This window comes from Bubalus bubalis, chromosome 11 (assembly GCF_019923935.1).
Source record: "Bubalus bubalis isolate 160015118507 breed Murrah chromosome 11, NDDB_SH_1, whole genome shotgun sequence".
NCBI classification, from domain to species: Eukaryota; Metazoa; Chordata; class Mammalia; order Artiodactyla; family Bovidae; genus Bubalus; species Bubalus bubalis.
In genome coordinates, this window is record NC_059167.1 from 82,156,189 (window position 1) to 82,180,365 (window position 24,177).

The following is a 24,177-nucleotide window of genomic DNA, read 5'->3' on the forward strand; positions in this document are numbered from 1 at the left end:
GATTGCCTCTTTTCCCTCTCTCTCTGGAGGCAGTCTCACCAGCGAGCCAAGTCGTCAGATTTATTCCTTAGAACTCTGCTCATCAGCATCTTGCCAGCCCCTAAAACGCTGTGGCACAGGCTGAAGCTGAAGGCCCTCTGTGATGTGGTCATCCATAGGAAATGAAGATTTGCAAGAGCAAGAGGGTTGGGTCATTCTTTACTTGGGAAGACTGTTGTCTTGGAGAGCCTTGGACTGGCTGTGTTCTGACAGCATTTTAAGAAGATGGTAGCAGCAGTTTACTTTTTGAATCTCTTGCATAAAAAGAGAAAGACACCTAGGAGAAAAGTCAAAAATCCTTGTGTAACTTCTGCACATCAAGATACCTCTCATGGACCCCAAAATGTGAGCAGGAATGAGCCATGGATGCTTTAGGACCTATGTAATATCAGCATCTGGGCAGGAGGCAAAAGGAAGCAATGGAGAATCTGAGAGACCTGAGAATTGGAGACCCCCAACTGTATACATGTCCTTGCTAGAAAGCATGGTGGGTCAGCTTGAGAACAGCAGCTGAAATGAGGAGGGACCTAATAGATTATATCCCAGGCCTCCCACCCATGCTACATAGTGAGCACATAACAGGTGCTTATTTAGTGTTTGTTGTGTAAATAAAAATCAAATGACATTTTCCTGGAGATTCTTTCCAGTATTTGTGGGTGGGAAGCAGGAGAGGACAAGTCTTTGTTTTGAGTCATGTGGATAAAATTCTTTCTACTTCCAAGGGTATCCAATACTGGAATCAGGTTGGCAGGCAGGGAGGCAGAGGCAGTCCTTTTGCTGAGCTTGTGAGAAAAAATCACTCCTTTTTAACACACTCATGCTCACACTTGCACACATACATTCAGTGTGGCCTGGGAAGAAGCAGTCCTACTGAGAGGCTAGGAGAAGATGCTCCTCAGCTAAACTAGCAGCTCCTGACATCAGTTCTAACCCAGACATACCAGAGTCTCTTTACTGAGGAGCTTACAGATGGAGAGGACGGGGATGGGTTCTCAGCCTAGGGTGGCTGAGGGAGGTCCAGTTCGTGTCAAATCTGTATTCAAGAAGTAGGTGCAGAGCTGCCCTTTGCCTTTGACCTTGATGATGCCCCGGCTGTAGCAGGTGTAGCCTAAGGACTGCAGGGCCCAGGCTGTCTCTTCTGTTACCTGCAATTGGAAAGGGGTGAGGGAATGTGGGGGTGTCCTTAACCCTGTCCCCCTGCCCCCATGCCTCTGAGTGGCTCCCTCACCTGAATCTTGCCCAGGACACCTGTGCTCTCCATGCGGCTGGCCACGTTCACCGTGTTGCCCCAGATGTCATATTGTGGTTTCTGGGCCCCAATCACTCCAGCCACTACAGGTCCGTGGTTTAACCCTGACAAGAGGTGTGGTAAAGAGGGGCCCTGAGGGGGAATTTTGAAGAAGGAGAGTGGGGAAGAAAGCTCAGGGAACTAGACTGAAGGGGCTTGGGGCCTTGGAGGAAAGGACAGGCCAGAGGAGTGCTGCTTAGGGAAGGAAGTGGATGGGCCTCCTAGCTTCATGCTCCATCCCAAGGGGTGAGTCTGCAGGGGTTTCCCGGGATGAGCTGGGGAGCAGCTAACAAAGGACCTGGGGGAGGGAGAGCTTGGGAAGCTGAGAAGGAAGTCCCAAACTGCCCCAGGAAGGGAGGGTCCTCACCTACACGCAAGCGGAAGTTGTTGAATGAGTGCTTGTTGATGACATCCAGCTTAGACCCAAGGGCCACAGCAAACTCTACCATGGTGCCAAGGTGGCTGCAGCTTTGCTCAGCATCCTGGCAAAGGGCCAGCCCACCAGGATGGGTCAATGAAGGCACAGGGATAAGGCCCACTTAGGGGCCCACCAAGGAGAGCCCAGAAGAGGGTCAGCAGGTAAGGAAGGGATACGTGGTACCTGCTGTGCATCCTGTCCAGAGGTGGCGTTCAAGCCGGTAGCTGCCATGTAGGTGCTGCAGATAGTTTTGATCTTCTCCACCCCACTGAACTTGGGCTTGGAGAGCAGCTGTACAGAAAGGAGGCTGTGTCCCCAGTCTCTCTGGCTCTCTCCCAGAAGCCCAGCCCCAGGCTTTTGGAAGCTGAAGGACCAGTTGTGGGGTCAGGGATGGTGGCAGGGTGAGAGTTGCAATGAGCAGAGTTGTTGGGGAGGGCAGAGCTGGGGGATCAGAGGAGGAGCCGGAGGGCTGGGGAGGGGAGGATGGTCCTCCTGGGCAGGAGACTGAAGTGGAAGGAGGGCCTGGTGGGAAATTCTAGAATCCAGGACATAGGGTCTGGGGGTGACCCTTGGAGCTGTCACCTCATCAAAATCAGCGATTATCTCATTGAGCAGCCGCAGACACTCTAGCCCCTCATGATTGATGCTGGATTCAGAGTAGAACTCCTTGAAGTCTGGGACCGAGGCGAAGAGGACACACACACACTCATAGGACTGGTGGTAGAGGTCCTGGGAGGGCAGGGGGCCGCCATGAGGGGCTATGCCCTGTTCTTCCCCCTTCTGGGTCTGTATGGCTCCTTCTCCCTGTGTCCACACTCCTCCCCCTCAGTTTAAGAAAGATCAGGAAGGAAGCAGAGGGGTAGGGTCAGGTTGCTCCAGGGATGTGACGCAGGAGTTAAAGACTGGGTCTCACTGTGATTCCAGGAAAGAGAGAGGTTTGGAGTCAAGATCACCTCACAGCAACGTGAAGGGAGTCTCTTTTGGAACTAGGATCATATCCATGGGAATTATCTTTATATCTTATTGCTGAAAAGTGTTAAGTCAGCTTACAAAGATAGCTAAACTTTGGAAGATAAAATGAAGCACTAATAGCCTCCAGAACTCTGAGAAATAAATTTTGCTATTCAAACTAAAAAAAAAAAAAAAAGCAATAGTAGGGAAAAGAAGAGTCTAGAGCAGCATCACCCAGCAGAAGTTTCTGTGGTGATGGAAATGTTCTGTTGGCTGCACTGCTCTATATGGTGGCCACTAGCCAAAGCGGCTGTGGAACACTTGAAATGGGGCCAGCGTGACCGAGGAACTGAATCTTCTATTTTAAAGAATGGCCACACTGGGGCTAATGGCTACCAAAGTGGACAGTGAAGGGGTAGAGAGATGGGAGGACTGTGTCCTTCACACAGTTCCACTGACACTCCATGAGGCTTTTGAAGGGTAGGGAGCAGCCATCGGAGAGGACACTCCTTCCCAGTAAGACCTTGAGAGGCAGAGGCTGTGCTCACCAAAGACAGGGCCTAAGAACTCGTGAAAACGGAGGCCCCTGACAGGCATGGGGGCTTGGGCAGCCGCCCAACCCGTCAGGCAGGAGTCCAGACAAGATGGGCCAAGCCAAGGCTTTCGTCCTCTGGGGCTCAGGAGCTGGGGGTGGGGAGTCACCTCATTGCGCCGATTCTGACCAATGAACTGGGGGGCCACGTGTGCAGGGAGCACGTTCTCCAAGAGCAGCCGAGTCAGGTTCTCCATCGTCTCCGTCTCCTCCTGCTCTTGCCTCAGCTTCTTCTTCCACAGAAAGTCCAGGCGGCAGTAATATTCGTTCTGTGGAGGGTCACAGGGGGCCGTGGGGAGACACGGTACAGGGGGGCCCAGCTTCTGAGCATTCACCCCTCACTCCATGATGCTTAAAACCACACCATACCCCCAGTTTAGAGAAAAGCTTAAGGTGCAACTCTGCCCAGGGAGACTGCCTCGAATCTAGATTCAAATGAGGGAGGGCAGTAAGGGTGGAGGATTTTTTTCTTAAACATGATTTTCCTAGATTGGGGTGGGAGAGAGGGGTGGAGGGGAGGATTTAAGGGCACACCCCTTAGGGAGCAAAGAAGAAGAAAGGGAGCAGGAAATTTCACTTAGAAGCTGCCAATGGACAGACCATTTGGGTTTGCCCCTGGACATGTGAGATTAAGGGAAAGGGTGAGAGGGACTAAGTCACATATATGGGGACCCTGCCTCACCCTTCCTAGGGAGGCCCTGGAGTGGTGAGCTGGGAGACTTACCTGCCGAGCCAGGACTAGGAGGGTGAAGAAGAAGATGAAGAAGGAGACTGCTCCCATCAGTTTGGGCTCCTTCAGTACCCCTGGCCTGAGGAGACCACAGATAAGTGTTGTCCCATGGCCTCCCCATCACTTCCTGCACCGGCTCCCATGTAGCCCTCTGCCTCCCTCTCTCTTTGCCCTGTGGGTGGTTCAGGCAGGGAGATGCGGACAGTTCTGCTCTGTCCCATCCCAGCCTGGGCCCCTCTGTGCAGCGGCCGTGCGCACCTGGAGTCCAAGGTGCCCAGGTAGAGGCGGGCGATGAGGCAGTCGGACAACCAGGCGTGGGAGTGCAGGAAGACGGAGCAGGAGGCCGTCAACCACAGCAAGAGCAGCAGCAGCTTCAGCTCAAAGCTCATGTGCAGGAAGAGGGAGCAGGAGAGGAAGCCCAACACGCAGCAGTGCATGGAGTACTGTGGGGCCAGGCAGGGCGGTCAGGAGGTGAGGACTGTCCCACGGGCAGGGGCGAGGGACACCCCAAGGCTCCTGTACCATCAAGGGGGGGCAGAGGTGACAGCCACACAAACACACACCGAGTGGGACTTGTGTCTGTCCCTTTCCGCAGGATGGAGTGGGGGAGGGACGTTCAGGGCTGTGGGGGACACTCACTGGGATGCTGATGAGAGGCAGGGACCCAGGGAGCTCCCAGGAGAGGTTGGAAGCCATGGAGGACACATTGGGAGCCTGGAAAGGGCAGGCTGATGTTGCTGGTAAGAAGACCTGAGGGAGACAAGGAGCTGAGGTGGCAGGCAGCTGCTTGGGCACGATGGTGACTTGAGCTGGGTTTCAGCTGACCCAGGGGTGAGTCGGGGCCAGACTCTGCCAAAGTGGCAGATCTTGCTGTCCTCCCTGGTTAGTGAGGGAGTCTCGGTGCTGGGGTCCTTGCTGGGAGTGAGCAGGGACTGGGGGAGTGGGTGTCATGAGCACCATCATGGATCAAAAGATCCATGATCCAAGATCACTGTGTGATCTTTTGCCAACCACATAATCTCTCTGGGCCTCAGCTTCCGCTTTTGTAACTTGGTTGGGGGATGATTCCTAAAGTGTTTTTCAGGGATAGAATTCTAGGAATGATTCTAAGTTCTAAAAAACCTGCCAAACTCAGCTTTCAAAATCATAATTGTGTAAGGTAGGGCTTCCCTGGTGGCTCAGACAGTAAAGAGACTGCCTGCAATTTGGGAGACCCAGGTTCAATCCCTGGGTTGGGAAGATCCCCTAGAGAAAGGAATGGCAACCCACTTCAGTATTCTTGCCTGGAGAATCCCATGGATAGAGGAGCCTAGCAGGCTATAGTCCATGGGGTCACAGAGAGTCGGACACATACTAATTTCTACTAAGCGACTAATACTACTTTCATTTTCAAGGTAAGTAAGGAAAGCTGCCTACATAGAAAAAAAGATAGGAAGGATGTCCACCAAAGTGTTATTAATGATGATTATGCCCAGGTGGTAGGCTGTGCATGACTGTAATTTTCATTTATACTTGTCCAACATTTCCAGTATCCCCTGGCCTTAGTCCAGTTGTTCTCCCAAATCCAAGGGTCCTCTTTCAGCCTCTGGAAGGTCCAGCATGGCCTGATGGGGGTGTATAGGACCCCTTCTCTCTCACCAGACTGGTAATGGCCATGACGAAGACGAGCAGGATGGTAGCGGTGCCCAGAGCCACTCGCAGTCCTGGCCGTGTGGCCACCAGGACAGACAGGGTAGGTAGCCAGTGCAGCATCTTGGGGCCTTTCAAGACACACTTCTGTGGAAGGAGCATGGGAGTCTTAGCCATGCAGCTGGAGCACCCACTACGGGCCAGGTCGTGGTCGGGGCCCCAGCTCACCACTCTGCCCCTAAGCCCACCTCACCATCAGGTACTCTGAGAAGCAGATGAAGAGGAGGAGGAAGAAGAGGAGGAAGGTGATGCCATAGGTGATGGTCAGAGCTGGAGGCCTACAGAGAGACAAGAATGAGGCCTTGAAGAGCCAGAAGAGGCTTTCTGTGTGCTGGGAAGACATCCTGCAGTCTGGGTGGGGGACACAGGGAAAAGTGGTCCTGGGGATCTGAACTGGCTGCTGCTGAAGCCTGGGCAGATGAAAGACATTACATACTGATGACCTGGGAAAGCTGCAGGGTCTTGGACAGTACTGGGATAACCCAGGGACAATTTCTGAAGGGATGGGGGCTCATGAGAGTGGCCGAGGCTGCATCAGACTGGTCTCTGGACTTTTGGGCCAAAGTTCTTTCACCTGGCTGAGTTCTGAATGAGTCCTCACCCTTCCTAGCAGTGAACTAGGAGTGGGGACCTACTCTCTAAGCTCATATGCTGTGAGATTTGGATTTCTTAATGGAAACAAAAGAAATCCAAATCTTGTGGGACTGTTGTTAGAACAGGGAGATAGACACGTGAAAATGCTCGGGGGTATGCAGAAAGTGCACAGGACGTAAGACAGTGAGATGAGGGCTACGATTACTGGTTCCCCACAACAAGTATTTCCATTTCCTCCGTGGTTCAGTGCCCTGAGCTGGGGGGAAGTGAGTAAGGGAAGAAAGTGTGGGCTAGGGTTCTGGAAGAGCCCGGGGCTCTCTTTGGAGACTCAGGGCTTCCTCTGTGTAGGGGTCGCTCACCTGTATGTCACCAGCATCTGGATAATGAAGTTGGAGAGAAAAACCAGGAAGGTGCAGGCTGCATAGTATTTGAAGGCGGGGAGTGCAGAGAGCCGATACTGCGAGGGATGGGGAGGGGTCGGCGCCAGTGCTGCTCATCACCTTGAAGGTGTCAATCCCGAGCAAGGAGTGGGCCCCAGCCTCACTGTCCCACCCTCCAGTTCTGACCCAGGAAGCCCCTACCGGTTCTCCAAGGAGCTGTCCTCCTTCCTCTCATCATCACCCAGAAATCCAAAGGACTATTACGAGCCCTTCACCCCTCCAAGGTCACAAACTGCCCAGAACTGGGAAAGGGAGGTGGGACCACAGGGCCTGCTCCTCCCCAAGGCAGAGAAACTGAGGTTGGGAAGTCCTCCGGTGCCATCTCCCAGCCTACCTCTTTCTCCATCTCCTTCTCTCTGAAGTACAGTGTCAGTGGATTGAAGTCCTTTGACTGTTTCCACTGTCTGATGGGAGGTGGGGGGCAGTAAGCCCGGAAGAGGAAGGGGCGGGGGGGGGGGGTGGACGTGGTCAGGTGAGTGGAAAGGCTAGAGCTGGGAAGGTTTTCCCTTCCTTTCTGGGCAGAGGAAGCACTGTCCTTCCTCTACCACCCGAGCCCTGGCCTCCAGCCCTCCCAGCCCTCTTCAGATCTCCATACTTCTGAGAATTGAGCTGTTCGATGACCTGGAAGAACTTGGCATCCCCAGTGTCTAGTTCCTCATCAGGTCCCCGCATGGTACGGCTCCTGCACAGTGAGAGCCCAGACTGTCACCAGGAAGACCCTCAAAAGCATCTGGGCAAAGCAGGAGCAGCCCCCGAGGGAGGATGGAAGTAGGTCACAGGGACAATCCCACTCAAATTTGCTCAGACCACCTCACCGGTCCAGGCTCCACTGGGGGCTGAAGGAAGACAGGGCCTTCTCCTGCAAGGAGAACACAGGGATGGAGGAAGATGAAAGACAGTGAGCATCCTCCACCATGGTGAAGCCTCTCTGCAGCGAGGCATTTCAAATTTGCACGGGCCTTGACTTGAGCATCTGACTCAACTCTCTCTCTCTCCCTTTCTATCTTTATCTTTATCTCTCTATATACACATCACCATTTCTCTCTCCATTTCCATCTCTACCAAATCCCACCTGCCCACAAACCACATTTATTTCTTCAAGCTTCTTTCTGGCCTTTCAGACTCCAAGAATCTCTATGCCCTCTGATTTCCTCATAGTTTCTATCACTTAAGAGGCAACCCTGGATCTTCTGTAGGCTTGACGGCTGTGATTTCTTGTTTCTCATCTTCCCTAAGGGCTGCAACAGATTCCAAAAGCAGTGACTTGCCCATCACCCCATGCCAAAAAAATCCCTGTTGGTTGAAACTGGGATGGCAATGCAGGACACTTTGAATCTCCTCTGCCCTTTCATGATGATCAGGCTGAGCTGGGAGGTCATAGGGGAGAGAACCAAAAATGGAAAAGAATGGGGAAGAGGAAGAGAAACCTGGTTGAAGTCATTCTCTTCTGCACCAAAAGGAATATGCAATGTGTGCAGAGATGTGAGAATCAGCATGCAACTGAGGATGAGTGCCAAGGAAGGAGGTGAAGTGCCACGGCTCCTATCTATGGCAAGATGTAGAGTGACCATTCTTCCCCATTCCCCTGGCTCATGTGAAGAAAACAGGTCACAGCGGGGCCACCCTGTGGGTTTGGCCCACAAACCAAAGCCCTGTGTACATGAGAGGAGCAGAGAGGGAGACACAGAGTGATTGAGAGATACGTTTTAGGCATGGAACCATCTATACATCTACACCTGAGTCTAACTTTTATCAAACTACCTCCTGCCCTCCCCTATGCCTATAAATTATTTAAAGGCAGGGAACTATCTCATTCATTTCTGTCTTTTCAAGAACTACCCTAGTGCATGCCACATAGTAGGTAATGAAAGATTGTAGAAGGAATAGATATGGATGGATGGTAGCCACCACACAAACACTGCCCAGTCACCCCACAGTTCCACATTGTTTAATAGTAATCCAAGTGTGATTCTCAGGATCCCTAACATTTAAGTGAGACCCTGGAACGTCAGGGACTGAGAAGGGAGGATCTGGGCTGGTGTGGTCCCTCATTGAAAGATACCTTAGAATAAGGGGTTGCCCTAACACTTATCAGCCTGCATGACAGTGAAGGATTTAGGGAGATCTGGCAGGGTTCTGAGAAGGCATCCCCATCATGATGGATGAGGACTGCACTCAACACCGTCTTACAGCCCCTGGGCAAGCCCCCTTCTCTCCTACCCCCACCAGGCGGCCTCATCCTGCAATAATCACTGGGTCTGGGGTCCTTCCTTCCTCTCCATCCTGCCAGCATAGCATTCTGACCTCTCCCCTTCCCCACACTGAGGCACTCAGCCACTGAGCCGCTGCTGCCAAGGCCCTCCACCCCTCCCCGCACCCCGCTGCTCACTGATCTCTGGCCTGCTTTCCCGTTGGATGGGAGAGGAGGGGGGATGGGACACAGAAAGGGTACTCTGGAGTTGCCCCATAAATCCAAGCAGGGCTACCTTGCTGAGAAGGTTCTGGGGAGATCTGTGGACAAGTGGCTAGGAATGCTGAACAGTTTTCGGGAAGATGGGGTACAATGAGGAGAACAGGCTGAGGAATCGAATCCCAGGGCAAGCCTTTAGGGACATGGCCTGGGTCCCTGCATGAGGGGGTTCAGGCCACTCGTCATCAAGTACCAAGAGCCTGTGGGGGAGATGCAGGCTGTCCCGGCAGATGATGAATCACTCATTACTTTGAAGTGTTTTGCATAGATCAGCCAGTAACATCCTGCCCTAGCTTTCTCCAGACAAGGGGCAGGCCGGCCTCCCTGCCCTCTCCCCGATTCTGCCCACTCATGGTTACTTCCTTCTTCAAGGCCATGAGAGATTTTCACTTTCACTTCATCTTATCTGTGTACAAGTGCTGGAGAGTGGGGGCAACGAGTGATTGGCCCCCACTGTCCTGGTCCCAGTAGGGACTGAAGAAGAGAGCGTGCGGTCTGAGCTAAACAGACCCATTTCCTGGTGAGAAGGGGTGTGTAGCATGGGCCTCAGAGTTAGGAGGGAGCATGGTTCCGGGGAAGGGGCTTCCTGAATGGAGGCTGGGGAGCAATGGACACGGAGTCTATGGGGTCTTGAGTCTTCTCTGAACTGAGCTCAGAGGGAAGTCATCTTTGTCCTTTCTCTGGAAAGAAGGGCAAGGAAGGTCCTGAACCAGTGACTGGGGTGACCAGACAGTTCAGGACCTTGGGATGTCATCAAGTGACTCACTGGTGGAGGGGGCAGGAAGGGCTGGAAGTGGGCCACGGGGGTGGGTTGATGTTAAGTGCTGGGCTCATGAAGGAGGTGCACGTACCGGGAGAGGGGTAGATGTGGACACAGGGCTCTCTACGTGGCTCAGGTGGGCGAAAGGCTTGGCTGCACCCCAGGACTCCAGGTAGCGGGTCATCAGCAGTGATGGACGCATCTTGGAGCCCTCAAGAGAGGACAGCAACCCTCCTGCAGTGCCCTTCTCGTCCTCCTCTGCAGCCTGGGCCATATGAGGGCTGAGAGTCAAGATCACGTTGACTTGACTTCCCCATTCTCCCCACACTCCTTTAAGGCTTGTGTCCCCTCCCTCGTGATACACACATCAGGACCCAGGAGCTCAGTCTCTGGCATGGACAAGATCAGGCTCATTGGCTGTGGATGTTGGGGTGGGCCAGGTCATGGGGTCCAGGCTGGGTTCTTACCCAGGGGTCGATGACCAGGTAGGTCGGCTCCCCTAGCTCCCGAAGGTATGGGTCCCGGTGTTCCATGGCTGCATCCTCCACAGCATAAGCCCCGGCCAGCAGGGCCAGCGTAGCCCCTGTGATATGTACTCGTCTGGAAGAAGAGGGCAGGGGGAGTCAGGAGGGAGGGATTCCAAATTTCTCATTTCTTTCGAGGATCATTCCTGGAGGTCTGACTTCCAGCAAGATCCTGCGCTACAGGAGGTGTCTCCCGGCTCCCCTTCCTGTCCCCAGGATCTCCCTGAGCCCCACTTGAGAACATGCTCATTTTAAAGAACTATGAAAACCAGGCATGTGGGAGGCCTGATGGGTCTTTTGCTATAGCCTCCTGGAGCCCCAGCTCTCACCCTGGCACGCCACTCGCCTCCATGTGGTTGGCCAGAGTGACATCATGGGACCAGACATCATACTGCCATTTCTGTAGCCCGATGACCCCGCAGAGCACGCTGCCTGAGTGCACGCCCACACGCATGTTGATATCCACGCCTGTGGCTGCCCGAAGTTTCCTGAGCGAGATGTGTAGAGAACAGTCTGAGTGCTGACTTCAGCCCTACCCATGCTGTACTGTACCCCTCCCTCTTTCCAGGAGGACTTCCACCATCCTGTCTGCTCCTCCGCACATCCATCCTGCCCACCCCAGCTGACCTGATGGCCCGGCACATGTCCAGCCCCATGCGCACGCAGTTGATGGCGTGGTCAGGCAGTGAGAGCGGCAGCCCGGAGACACAGTAGTAACAGTCTCCTAGGATCTTGATCCGCATGCATTCGTGCTCCTAGGGGAAGGGTGTGCAGGGGGTGGCGGCAGCTGGTTAGCAGCCAGAGGAGGCAGGAAGGAGCTGGGACAAGTGGGAGCAAATGTGGTATCCCTGAAGAACTTCTGAGGTTGGGAGTGTCGAGATCAGATCTAGGGCCTCCCTCAGCTTGATATGGGGCTGGCTGAGGTTTTGTATGTGGCTGTCTTTCTCAGAAGGGCATCTGAAAGGTTGGGATGTTTGTGAATCTCTCCAGCTTTGGCACATGTAGGGTGTATCCAGATTTGAGCATATGAAAGACATCTCAGGATTGAGGGTTTTTTTGGGAGGACACCCAAGATTAAATTCCTTGGGGGCATCCCTGGGGACTGACAAGGTAGTTAAGCTGAGGATGCAGAGGGCAGAGATTTCCCTTGGAAGGGCCTCCTAACATTAGTGCATCAGAAAAATCCATCTCGATTTGGTTGTGGTGTCCAGAGACACCTGTGCTGGGACTCAGAGCCTGTTTGGGGGTGTTGTGGTTGGGGCATCTGCGAGGATGTTGAAAGATCCCTCCAAGTCTGAGGTGTGCCGTGAGTAGTTCCATACCTGGGGATGTTTGAGAGGGTTTCCTACCGCAGTGGAGTATCTGGGAGCCCACGTGAGCTTGGAAGTGGGACAGGGATCTTATAAGGCAGGACTTTCCCTGGCAGGGTGTCTCCAGGGTGGGGAGTTTGAAGGTGGGGAAGCAAGCCGCTTCTGACCTTGGCGATTTGGTCGAACTTGCCAAAGAGCTCGTTGAGCATAAGCACCAACTCCTTAGGGGAGCACTCACTGGCCAGTCGCGTGAAGCCCACGATGTCAGCATACAGCACGCTGGGCAGGGGAGACGGCATCAGTGCAGCTGGGGTCTCAGCCCACACCCCCTCCCCTCTGGCCATCCTTCATACCTGACTCCCTGGTGCCTCTTGACATAGAGGCTGTGGAAGTTGTTGGTGCTCTCTGGCCGTGACCCCTGTCCAGCCTGCAGTCGTGCCATGATCTCCTCCTTCATCTCTCGGGCCAGGTAGGCAGGAAGGATGGACAAGAGAAGGTGTTCCTGAGGGAGGCAACTATGAGCACCAACCTTCACCCCCACTCCCTAAAGCCGGGAGCCCCACCCCCCTCAAACCCCTAGGAGCCCACAGACTCCCCCAGCCCCAGAGGTGTTCACCAGAGCGATGGCCCAGGTCCTTCCCACAGCCCACAGCCCGGCTCCAGCTCTGCCCTGCACTGATCAATGTTAGGGATTAAACTTCCAGCACCGACACAGGAATTAGAGCCCTTCGTTTAATATCATAAGGCTCTAAAGTGCTTTCACAAGATTCAAGTTTTTTGAACCTCACAGCAGCCTTCCAAGGTAGACAATAGCTGTATTTTATAAAGGAAGAAACAGGTCAAGTGACCCGCCTAAAGTCATTCAGTCTCCGGAGCTCGGTTGTGTGACCCAAACAACTCCCCTCTCCGAGCCCCAGCCCCGCTCGGCCTCCTAGCCCGGAGGACCTGATGCTTCTTCTCGGTGTCCAGTCTCCGCCGCGAATGCAGGGAACTAAGCGCCTCCCGGAACGTGGCGCGCAGCGCGCGCTCCATCAGCGCCTTGTGATAGGCTCCGGCCGCGTTCCCGCACAGGAACAGCACCGCGTTTGCAGCCAGCTGCGGGGAGCGTCAGTCTCAGGCAACGCGGCACCCCGGGGTGGGGGCGCGGGGCTAACCGAGATGGCAGGGAGGACTCTACAGTTAAGAGTATTTCGAGGCAACGGGTGCCGCATAGTGGAGTCTGTAGGGGGCTCTTCTCCCTCATCCCGCCACCCCATCCAGACCCTTGATTGCTGCACCAACATAGCCTCTTAGGTCTAGAACCCTTCTGCCGGAATACCTCTCCACCATCCCCGCCCACGCGGCAGCAGGAAACTACTCAAGCTCTAATTTTTACATTCTCTGTGAAGATTCTGTTATCCACATCTGTCCCCATCACCCTGGTGCCCTGGCGAACTCCCTTCCCTGGGGGCCAGAGCCCTCTTCTGGCGTTTGCAGGCATCGCGCTGGCACTGTGGACCAGCTCCACCAGGTCTGTTTCAACCCTGAGCCCTGCCATGGAGTCAGCTCAACAAAACAGCTGATGAACGCCGAGGAAGCAAGCAGCGCCCAGCAGAGCCAGCCCGGGACGCAGCCTGTGCTTCCTGTGTGCTCACCTGTGGCAGCAGCGCCGGCCGAGAGTCAGGCTGAGGCCCAAGATACAGCCCAAGGATCAGCAAGTGTGAGAGTGAGGAGGTGACACCCGCGGTGATGGCGTCCCGCATGTCCAAGGGCAACATGGCATACACAGTGAAGATGACAAAAAGGAAAAAGGACACCTAGGGGAGAGAGGCCCTGGAAGTTGCAAGCTTATGCTGTTCCTCCAGGCCTGGGTGCATGTTTGAGGCCTAGGAATCCCCATTCCCCTGCTCCACCTGCCTCACCTGGTCCCAGGCGCTCACCACGCCCCCAGTGAACAGGAAGCTGTGGCCTAGTGCGAGCAGTGCTGCCCACACGAGGCCCGACAGGGGGCGCGTCCAGCGCTGCAGTCGCTGCTCCCGGGAAGCCAGGACCAGCAGCAGTGAGAAGCCGCCCAGAGCGCACAGCACAGTGGTCAGGAAGGCTGGGTCTGCGGCCAGCTCCTGGTGGGGAGGGGGAACATGCGGTAAGATTGGAATGTGGGGTTTGGGGAGCTTATCCAAGAAGAGGAGGAGCAGACAGCAGTGAGCAAAACGCCTCCACTTGTCTTTCACATTAGATTGAAGTACACGAAAATGCAAATAATCTGTTTTTAATCAACAGAGCCAGCAGTCTCCTGTGATTCAACTCACTATCTCACTTGCATACCGCAGGGCGACGGAACCTGGACCATGTACCCAGAAGACCTTGCTCCAACCTCATATTGGCTGCTTGTGAATCTATGTTATTTCTGAGCCTCAGGTTTTTCACCTGTCAGATAGGAACTGTAGCACCCCTCCCACCCCCACCCCACCCCTGGAATCCCAAAGGAAGTGAAAAATTCTAGCTCACAGAGGGACAGCATGAGTGTATCCAATCAGGCCAACTGGCTTGGGAAATTCCCTGCCAGGGGCCCGAGGCTTGGAGTTTCAGGCCCTGTCCCCACCTCCCAGTGCTTTGGCAGGGGGACACCGAGAAACTCCCTTGCCTGCTTAGGAGCTGGATCTCCCCATTCCTCAAGGCGCAGAAGCACCACCCCGTTCCCAGGCTCCACCGTTTGTCCCCACCTCTTCCTGGACTTGGAGGAGGACCATTGGTCTCATCCAGTGGTTTTCCCACCTTGCCTCCGAAATGTGGAAAGAAAACATGTAGCAGGATATTTCCAGAAATGGAACTGAAGAGCCCTTTTCCCCCACAAAAGAAACTGGAAATAGGTTATCTGGGGACTAAATGAGAGCAGGATGGAAAGTGCTTTCTGGGAGTCTATGGGAACACTGTGGCACAGCCCCCGAAGAGGGAAAGAAAACCAGGAAACAGGTTCCCACGGGGCCCAGTGTAATTTCCCCCCTGGAAAATCAGAAAACCCGGCGTTGGATTAATCCTAGGACCAGCAGATCACAGGCGCTGGTAAGATTGGTCAGACCCACAGAAAAATTAGAAGCATCGAGGGGCCAGCTGCCTCCTTGCATAGACCAGAACTGTGCCCTGAGAGGCAGTGACTTGTGCAGGGTCACTGCAGCTCTTAACAAGGTCCAGCACTTGTTTCCTGGGTCCCAGCAAAGAAAACGCATCGAAAAGAAGACCCACTAACCCCAACCCTGAAAATGCCCTGGAGGCAGTGCCTGTCCTGCAGTCCTCAAGGACGCCTGCACCAGAGCCCTCCTCTGCTCCCCTGCTCACCCTGCCACTTGCCCAGGCCACAGGGAGCAGCGCCAGGAGCCCCAAGAGCACGATCAGCAGCAGCAGCAGCAGCAGTGGGTACTGTTGGCTCAGGCTGTAGTAGGTCTCGTAGAAGAGGTCTTCGCTGGGGGGCTGCCGGGGACTGAAGAGGCGGGCCATGGTCTCGCCAGGCCCTGCGCCACACTGCCTGGGGGTGGATCCCTGGGGCTGAGGAGGGCCAGGGTGAGTTCCTGTCTGAGGCCCAGACCAGCCCCAACTGTGCCCTTCTCACCAGGACCACGCCACTTGCTCCCAGACCTCCCAAGCTCACGGCAATCCCATCTCCTTCCAGGTACTCTCTGGGCCTCCCAGCCTTCTTCCAGCTGGCAGTGAGGGGACTCCCCACTCGTTTGATGTCGACCCTCAAACCCAGACTGCAGAGGGGCTCAGGCAAAAGCTGGGAGCACAGGATTTAGGGTTAAAGCAAAGGAGCCCCAGCCCCCCCTCCTTTTCCCCCCAACTCACGGCCGCGATGCTGCTGCAGCTGAACCGAGTAACTCTGGGGCACCGTTATGGAGTCAGCCTGCTGCTAGGTTAGTAGCTCTGAGCCCAGGGCAGCAGGCGCTTCCCTCCAGGCACCTCAGCCCCCTCCTACTTCCCCGATGGGATGGCCCGGCCCTTCCTGTGCCCTAGCCATGCTCGGCACTCCCGCTTCCTCCCCCACTCTGATTGTCTCTCCTGACACCACAGCCTCCTCACATCTGTTCCCCTCAAGGAAGGGGAAAGCAGACCACGGGAGAGATGCAAGGGGTGGTGTGGGCTGCACCAAGTGTTAAATGTCAAAATGGGCCCCAAACCTTGGGTGTGGGGAGACTGAGGGTGGGCTGGAGCAAAGGCTGGCAAGGATGTGGGGCAGAAAAGCATGGTGGCACAGGGGGACCAGGGTCTAGGTCCAGATGAGAGGCAATCCTTCCCTGCCCCTCCAGCCTGGATGGCAGTGCTGTGGCCACGTCTGAGCGGTCTATACTCCAGTGGTGTCCAGCTCCATGGGAGGGGCACATCTGCGTGTAGCTTCATGAAGCCATTGCTGCCCACTCCCAAATACCAGCTGAGAATCAAAGGTTTCCAGTGTGTCCATGGAAGCAATGTGTGTGTGAATATATGTGGGGGAGGAAGGTGGTAGTATGGAGGCTGACCTACGAGAAAGCCTAGGGGCATCATGCAGGGCAAAGATGTGCTGGGGTCTGAGAATTGCCAGGGAGAGCGCCCTCCCCAGGACTCCACTGCCAAGTGTCTACAGCTCAGAAGAAAAGGTGGTGGCAGGACCTTAGCCTGTATCCTCAGGGTTTGGTTTAGGGTGGGGTCTTGCCTGCTCTACAGGAAGTGCTCTGCCCTGAGATTAGAGCTGCCCCAGGAGCCAGGATTCCTTCCTGCCCCCACCGCCAGCAGGGCCCTGACCTTGTGTGCCACAACATTGCCCACCCACAACCCTCAGCATCCCACTCTGGCCACACAGAGAAACCACAGTGCCTCCCATTCCCTCGATGTCAGCTCCCCCATCTCTCATCCATGTCTCTTCCTGCCCCTGGCTGAAGCTTTAGCCTCCTTCATGGTGCTTTGGTTAAAATTCCACATTTATTGTCTCTTGGGGCCACAAAGACAATTCAGGTGAAGGCTTGATGGCCCTCAGAGAAAGTCTAGGCTAGCAGCCTCAAGTCCAGGAGGCAGTTGAGAAGCTGCTTCAATTCTTGCTATTATGATACCAGTCCTATGGCCCACTCCAGGCTTCAGGTTCTTGCGGTCCTTCTTTTGAACTTCTTCCTTGAGGGGTGCACTGAGGGCCCCTATCCACACCCCCAGGCGCCACGCCCTTCGTGGATAAGGCAGTTCCTCCTTGTATAATCAGGCGGTTGTTGTTTCCAATCTGTACTCCTTGGCAGTTAAAGATGGTAGGAAACCATGGCCCTTTAAGAGAAAGAGTGAGGATGTTGGGAGGATTAAGTGGCTGGAGATTTATAGTCAGGAGGAGCAGCAGGATGGAGGGGCAGCGACACCTCGTGTTCACCCTGGGGAAATGCAAGTGTGGGGTCTCGGACTGCCTTCAGCCTTTCCCTTCACGCTGCACCTTCAGAATTGGGTTTGCAGAAGCTAAAGAGGAGTGGCAACTAACATCTGAGACTCTGATGTTGTTCAATCACTCAGTCGTGGCCGACTCTTTGTGACCCCATGGACTGCATTACGCCAGGCTTCCCTGTCTTTCACTATCTCTGGGAGTCTGCTCAAACTCAAGTCCATTGGACTGATGATATTTGGGTCTTTTCTGATGGGTGACCCTCTGGACCGACACAACGACAGTGGAATGGAATTTAGAGGTTCACAGAGCTGGTGTTGGGGCAAGTCCAAATGCTCAGGAGCCAGGTTGGCTTTGCTGTGTGACCTCCGTGGCTGTCAGTTTCTTCATTTACAAAATGAGAAGGCTGGGGTAGGTGGGCTCTAGCCCTTTCTCATTCCCCCTCCCCAAGTACCTGGGATCTGTATTTGGTCTTGAGGAAGAAGCTAGTAGAAGAATTAAGCAGGGAAAGGAAGGAGTGGAGAGTGGGTACCTGGTACCAGATTTGGTGCCAGCCCTCTGGGAGGCCAGTTGGTGTCACATCTCTCAGCCCCCTACAAACAACACAGGCTCTCAGGCTCCCTGTCTTGGGGCCTGTTCCCTTATGGCAGACACCCTCAGCCCCAAGTGTCCCCTGGCAAGCAGACAGGATTCACAGGAGTCCCAGCGCATCCTGTAGTCCTGCCAATGTCTCACCTGACTCCCTTGGGGTCCAGGACCTGGGGTCCAAGCAGAGGTGGGGCAGGGATTCTGGGTTCTGAAAGCTAAAGTCTCTGGAGTCTGAGGAGGTCGGGCTGTTGAATCTGAAGATGTCTCTGCTGTCCAGGCAGGTGGAACCTGCTCTCTCTGGACCCCGATGCTCTCAAGAAGGTTTGTACATTTTTCAGGAACAGAGCTGGGGCACCCCTCGAGATTCAGGTTCATCATTTCAGAGACCAAGGAGTCATGGCTTCCTGTGGTTTCCCTAGGACTGTCTATTTCTGTCCTTTCCAGGCCTGGGCTGTTGCTGCCCCTGTGCTCAGAAAGGAACTCCTTCACCTGTAAGGATGGGGAGCCGGCTGGGCATGGAGGTGGGAGACCTGGAGTAAACCCAAGGGAGTTGGGTCCATATCTGTTGCCTGGGAACTCAGGGGTGGGGTGAAGAGAGGGGGGACCATAGTCAAAGCTTAGAGAATGGTGGTCAGTGGGGGGTCATTGAGTGGCCAAGGGAGCCACGTTGTGCCATCCTGCCCAGCTCCTGGGTGGGGGTGTTGAGCACTCACCATGGAGACTGCAGCATTCATCTTTCTACCAGACACATCTCCTTTATTTACCAGATCAAGGGCTTTCTTGGTATTTATTCGGCATTCTAGAGAGAAGGAAGAGTGGGTGGCAGGTGAACAAAATTTCTTTTCCGGGGGAAAGCCCCTGCTGACAAATTCAGGCCTATCTCAACTGCCAGCTGGATGGCCAGCACACCTTGGAAGGAAGGCCTCTTCTGGGGCTCATGGCTCCAGCACTTCTGCATCAAATCTGTCAGTTCTTCCAAGCCAGGAGTCTCAGGCCCAGACGGGGGCAGCTCAGTCAGTGGGGGCCGGATCTGCCTCTCACACACTGCTTCCCGCACCAATGATGTCTGGGGCACTAATAGGGTGGGGGTGGGGGTGTGAAGAGAAGGCATTCAGAGTATGAAGGCTACCCCATCATGGAAAGGGGTCGGGAGTGCAGGAGATGTGAGGAGGGAGTCGGGCAGTCTGAGCAGGTAAACTGGAGGAGGAGGAAGGCTTGGAGATTGGGAGATTGGGGGCTTAGGGGAGGGGGGCACCTGAGGTGAAGGATCCCAGAGTCTGTCTTACTCTCAGCTTCTCTTCCGGCTAGCACTGCCCACGTTAGGATCCCAAAGCTGCAGTAGACACAAAGCTGAGGCCTGACCCAACTGCTGGCAAGATCCCTTTCCATACAGCATCCCTTCGAAGGATCCAGACAGGTGTAGAAATGGGGGATATATGTTTGGATATATGTTTGGAGTGGGTGCCTTACCTGTAGACATCACTGGCCCTGGAGGCCTTCTGGTTTATATTAGCCAACAGTTCTGGGGCCAAGTAGGCTGGGGTGCACCCTGACTCCCCAGATCCTGCCCCTGACTGTGAGCCTCCCTGAAATGTGGACAGGCCAAAATCTGCCACCTGCAAAAGGGAGATAAGAACGAGGAGATAGGGGATGGAAGAAAAGGGAGATAAATAGGGGGAGATAAGGAATGGGCAGGTCCAAGAAACTCCTAGAACCATTTTCTTACCCCCCTCCCCCCAAAAGTGCAGGCCCAGCCTTGTAAAGACAGTATGGAGGGTTAGCGGAAAGGTAGGACCAGTGGGGCCTCTGGTTGGAGGTCTGGGTCCACTCTCCACGGCACTGGATTGAGGTCTGAGTCTCCTGGGCTAGATCAGCCATGGATCTTTGGAGGGCCTGGTGGGGTGGACCTGTGGAACTGACCATGTTGGTCAAGGCCTCTATCACCTGGTGTGGCAGGGGCCAGAGCTCCAGGCTGGGCCTTGACACTTGGGCAGCCCTGTGTCCAGGGGGAGATGCTGAGGGTATTCAGGAGACAGGGCTGCAGCAGATGCGGGTCCTATGTCCCGCGGATGGGGTTGAGCAGCTCTGGGGGCAGGACTTGGTCCAGAAGATGGGCTGGGTGAGGGATGGGCTGACCTTGGCGTGCAGCTCTGAGTCCAGTAGGACGTTGGAGGGCTTGAGGTCCCGGTGGAGAAGCACTGGGTTCTGGCTGTGCAGGTAGCACATCCCGAGCACCAGCTCCTGCAGCAGCTGGCAGAGGAGCGGCCAGGGCCGAGGGCAACGGGGCTGTAGCAGCTCCGCCAGGGAGCCGTTCTCCATGAATGGAGTCACCAGAGCCGGCCCAGACACATACTCCCACGCCAGCTTCTCCGTGACCCCCAGCAGGGGCAGCACATTCATGTTACGCAGACTGGACATGGCCTTCACCTCCCTGGATATGGCCCTCCTGCGCTCAGGAGAGGGGTGCCGTCAGCTCTGCGCCTGAGAGATCCTTCCCGCCGCCCTCAGGCCCCGCTCCGCGGCACAGCGGCCCCTCCTCCCCGGCCCAGCCTCCCGGACCAGACCCCCACCTCGGGTCACTCACGAGTTCACGATCTTGACCGCCACTTCTACGCCCCAACTCCTGTGATGTGCCCGGAAGACAGAGCCAAATCCGCCCTTGCCTATTAACTCCGGGTTCTCCAGTTCCTCGATGGGCACCAGCGGGGCTGAGGCACCGCTGGGCCTGAGAGAGGGGGGCCACGTAACCAGCCGGCCGTGGGCCCAAGGTCTCCCTGCTCCCCTCCCATCCCCACCCCTCTAACCGCGCCCCCCCACCCCCCCGCCACCGCCACCTCCGTGACTCGGCTCAGCGCTGTCAGTTCGAGCCCCAGCCCCTCCCGTGAGACCCCCTGTGCCCTGGTCTTGGCACGAGGCGCATCCATATCTCACTCTCCACTCACCATAACGTAGAGCCAGACATCAGGCTGGAAGATGAGAGAAGCTTCTGGAAGTTGCGAGCCCCCACGGATGAAAGAGGAGTTGGGGGCTGGGAGAGGGGTCAATCTCCAGGCTCCTTCACGGTTCCGCTTCCCGCTTCGCCGGGTTGCTCTCTCTGCCCGAACCACTTCCTTCTTTAATTGATGCCTCTATAGTCCCGCCCCGGGGGCGTGGAAGGGCACAGAGCAGGGTGCAGAACAGAAACTAGTGCTGTTCCTAAGGTGTCAGGTCAGGTCCAGTTGTCGCTGGGTATCCTCACCCTCCAGGAACCCACAACCACCTCCTACCGCTGGTCTCTCTCCCTTCTTCCACAGGATTCCCAGCTCCAGCGCCAAGCCTGGGATTCCGCGGCGGGGTTGGGGGGAGTGGAGGGTTGGGTGGGGGGTGGCGCTGAGTAGGATGTCATGGTCCTAGGACTCTGTTCTCCCACAGCTGCCCTAAGATCATAGCTAACACTTTTCTAAAGCTCACCACATGCCATTAGCTCATTTAATCCTCACATCGACCCCAAGGGGATAGGTACTGCTTTTGTTACTTCTTTATAGGTGAGAAAGCACTCAGCGTTTAAGCACCTGGTCAAGCTGGCTCTGAACCGTGAAGCTTTGCCATTTTCGCAAAGGGGTCAGCTGGTGGGGAAGGTGACTAGGGAAAGTGTGGCGTGTCCACTGGGCTCTATTCCTTCCGAATACAGACCTCTCCCAGGGTGCTGTGGTCAGCTAGGTGAATTAGCCCACCAGAGTTGCTGATACTATGGTGTACACGGCAGTGGAGACACCGCAGAGCCTTTTTGCCCTCTCTCCCCACAGCCACTCCTCCATTGCAAATTCTCTGGTTAATATTAATAAATCTTCCTGACAAACATGCTCTGGACAAGGGTCTTGGAGAACTCAGGAGCTTGGGGAGACTTAAGGATTCAGGGTTGACAGAAGGTGTTCATACTTTACCTGCCCAAGGCCTGACCATAGCTGAAGATTATGGAATTAGATACGACCTGCCTTAGGCACTCAGTCCTTCATGGGGAGACTCAACCCTGTGGATCGTGGGGCAAGACTCACTGGAAGGTGCTCACCTTGTGGTACTTTCCATCCTGTCCAGTGGTCCATGGACTCCTCTAGGCAGAGCAAAAGCAGCCAGCAGTTAACTGTGGTTTCTCCAGAAACCGGAGCTCCAGGATACACATCTGGAATTCTGATGGAGTCAGTGCATGCTATTTTTGACCTATTTAGGGAATTCTTAAACTGTAGTCTGCTTAAAAGCTGGTACAAGGTAGGTACCCAATAAATATTTGTTGAATTGGATTAATAAATGAACAACCCTAACTTTTTGAGGCTTCACTGAGATGCTAATCATCCCACGTGGTGCTCCATACTCAACCGAAAGGAGCTAGAAGGTTGGGTTTCTTTATGGTTTGGGGTCTCTTCATGTACCTGCAGAATTGACAGAATTCATCTGGAGTCTTATGGTGATATGGTGGTATCTCACAGAATATAAATGCAAGTCTGGCAGTTCCTCAAAAAAGTCTAGTTCAGGAGCTAAGAGCCATCAGAGAGGACAGTCATTCCTTTCATGATTCTTTTTGAGCTCGTGGTCTCAACACCTGGCCTCCGTTTGAGGAGAGTAGTCAGAAAGGAGTTAGAGGTGCATTTAAAAACCTTTTACAGCTAGATTTCTTTAGATTCACCTACGAGCCTGAGAATCGGAAGAAGTTACTGTAAAGTGTAAGATTGGGGATGGTGTCAGAACCTATAATAGTTTTTGACTCAAAATAAACCAACTTGGGCTTCCCTGATGGCTCAGTGGTAAAGAATCTGCCTGTCCATATAGAAGACACAGATTCGATTCCTTGTCCAGGAAGATCCCACATGCTGTGGGGCTACCAAGCCCGTGTGCCACAGCTACTGAGGCTGTGCTCTAGAGCCCATGAGCTGCAGCTGCTGGAGCTTGTGCACATTTGAGCCCATGCTCCACCATAAGAAAAGCCGCTGCAACGAGGAGCCCTCGCATTGCAACTCGAGTCTTCCCTGCTCGCCGCCACTAGAGAAAAAGCCCACACAGCTACAAAGACCTAGCTCAGCCAAAAATAAACAAAAGTGCCCACTAGTTTCCAGCAAATGTATGAAGAAAAAAAAGTCCATATTCAGGCACATCATCAAGAAATTTCAAAAAAATATAAAAAACAAACCAAGCGTCTTTAAGAGAAGGAGGGGTAGGAAGAGGAGCCTGGAGTGAGTGCCTGAGAAGACCTCTGCTTTCTTCTTCCAGCAGTGGGGAACTGGCAAGGCAGAGTTGATTCCTGGATTTTGAAGCTCTGGCCTTTTCTGAGGCCGGGGACACCCGACCCTGGTTGTCCCAGGCCTTTGGAGTCTATCTGGGTGTCTCTCATCCCTTCAGTTCTCTATAGCTGATTGTCTTCAGTGACCTTCAGCCCATCTTTTGTACCTGCTCTGATTCCCTATTTCTAGTTGCTGGGATGCAAGTGAGGGGCAGAGACTGTGGTCTCTCTTCTTGCATATTCTAGCCCTAATTCTCCTCTGTTGTTTGATTAAGAGACTTCAATTATAGACCAAATTGTATTAATTGAGGTGACAGCAAAAAAGATTATGGAGAATTTTTGTTTTCCTTGCTGCTGCTGCTGCTAAGTCGCTTCAGTTGTGTCCGACTCTGTGCGACCCCATAGACGGCAGCCCACCAGGCTCCCCTGTCCCTGGGATTCTCCAGGCAAGAACACTGGAATGGGTTGCCATTTCTTTCTCCAATGCATGAAAGTGAAAAGTGAAAGGGAAGTTGCTCAGTCGTGTCTGACCCTCAGCGACCCCATGGACTGCAGCCTTTCAGGTTCCTCCATCCATGGGATTTTCCAGGCAAGAGTACTGGAGTGGGGTGCCATTGCCTTCTCCGTTGTTTTCCTTAGTATTTGAATATTTTATATTAACAGGTATCACTTTGATAAACAGATAAAGAAAGAAAAAGGTTATGATGTATGCAAAGATTTAGCCAAAGATTCAGGATATTCACTGAAATGTTGTTTAAAATAGTGAAAAAATAGAAACTTAAATACCCAATAATAGGAAAAAGATTGACTAAGTTACACAGTGGAAGACTATGCAGCCATTAAAATGGTGCTCTAGGCCTGTATTTATTAGTACAACAGGGGTTTATCATATATCAAAGGAAAAAAAGCAGGTTATAAAACAATATATACCATATCATCACATTTTTTTTTTTGGTTTGCTTCAAAAATTCTCTTCCAGTAGTGTGACAGAGTTCATAGAAGCCTCCCATGGCAGAATACCTAAATGCTATATAAAGCACCACAAACATATTTTTAAAGTAACCTGGTGAGGTCCCGCGGAAATAAGGATAATTTCCCAAGTGCATCCCTCTGAAACAAACAAAATAATACAAAGCAAAAAGGAAATCGTAAGTAAACAGAGAGGTTA

At 54.0% G+C, this 24,177-nt stretch overlaps 2 protein-coding genes across 9 annotated transcripts; both read right to left on the reverse strand.

Annotated features, from left to right (window-relative positions):
* Positions 1-180: 180 nt before the first annotated feature.
* Positions 181-16,598, reverse strand: ADCY4 (adenylate cyclase 4). 6 transcript variants are annotated; one of them, XM_025296142.3, is made up of 27 exons: positions 15,625-16,575; positions 15,121-15,327; positions 13,707-13,904; positions 13,440-13,601; positions 12,751-12,900; positions 12,159-12,307; positions 11,973-12,084; positions 11,123-11,250; positions 10,825-10,983; positions 10,439-10,571; positions 10,063-10,236; positions 7,557-7,600; positions 7,337-7,423; positions 7,076-7,145; positions 6,661-6,801; positions 5,896-5,985; positions 5,657-5,794; positions 4,658-4,768; positions 4,277-4,461; positions 4,013-4,097; positions 3,399-3,557; positions 2,328-2,474; positions 1,929-2,036; positions 1,695-1,809; positions 1,268-1,392; positions 1,007-1,184; positions 181-316 (listed from the first exon to the last, which is right to left on the reverse strand). In XM_025296142.3, the coding sequence occupies exons 2-26, from the start codon at positions 15,277-15,279 to the stop codon at positions 1,032-1,034; spliced, it is 3,282 nt and encodes a 1,093-aa protein (XP_025151927.2). In that variant the 5' UTR covers positions 15,280-15,327; positions 15,625-16,575; the 3' UTR covers positions 181-316; positions 1,007-1,031. The 6 variants fall into 6 exon arrangements, 4 of the variants coding, with proteins under 4 accessions (XP_025151927.2, XP_025151925.2, XP_006061513.1 ...); XR_003112424.3 differs by having other exon boundaries at positions 981-1,184; XM_025296140.3 differs by having other exon boundaries at positions 181-1,184.
* A 117-nt stretch (positions 16,599-16,715) lies between these two features.
* RIPK3 (receptor interacting serine/threonine kinase 3) lies at positions 16,716-20,877 on the reverse strand. Of its 3 annotated transcripts, XM_006061455.4 has the most exons (10): positions 20,701-20,875; positions 20,343-20,483; positions 19,895-20,204; positions 19,229-19,374; positions 19,045-19,091; positions 18,668-18,832; positions 18,472-18,557; positions 17,906-18,247; positions 17,703-17,763; positions 16,716-17,064 (listed from the first exon to the last, which is right to left on the reverse strand). In XM_006061455.4, the coding sequence occupies exons 1-10, from the start codon at positions 20,718-20,720 to the stop codon at positions 16,868-16,870; spliced, it is 1,515 nt and encodes a 504-aa protein (XP_006061517.1). In that variant the 5' UTR covers positions 20,721-20,875; the 3' UTR covers positions 16,716-16,867. The 3 variants fall into 3 exon arrangements, 2 of the variants coding, with proteins under 2 accessions (XP_006061517.1, XP_006061519.1); XM_006061457.4 differs by lacking the exon at positions 17,906-18,247 and having other exon boundaries at positions 20,701-20,876; XR_003112426.2 differs by lacking the exons at positions 16,716-17,064; positions 17,703-17,763; positions 17,906-18,247 and having other exon boundaries at positions 19,014-19,091; positions 20,701-20,877.
* Between the last annotated feature and the right edge of the window lie 3,300 nt (positions 20,878-24,177).

Coding starts and splice junctions, on each gene's coding strand:
- ADCY4 (XM_025296142.3), bottom strand. CDS start 15,279: ATGGCCCGCCTCTTCAGTCCCCGGCAGCCCCCCAGCGAAGACCTCTTC. Junction 12,901..13,439: donor GGCCGGCGCTGCTGCCACAG/GTGAGCACACAG, acceptor CGCTCCCCGCAG/CTGGCTGCAAACGCGGTGCT. Junction 6,802..7,075: donor AGAAGGAGATGGAGAAAGAG/GTAGGCTGGGAG, acceptor GACACCTTCAAG/GTGATGAGCAGCACTGGCGC.
- RIPK3 (XM_006061455.4), bottom strand. CDS start 20,720: ATGTCTGGCTCTACGTTATG. Junction 20,484..20,700: donor ATGTCTGGCTCTACGTTATG/GTGAGTGGAGAG, acceptor CCCCTCTCTCAG/GCCCAGCGGTGCCTCAGCCC. Junction 18,248..18,471: donor TGAATGCTGCAGTCTCCATG/GTGAGTGCTCAA, acceptor CCATCCTTACAG/GTGAAGGAGTTCCTTTCTGA.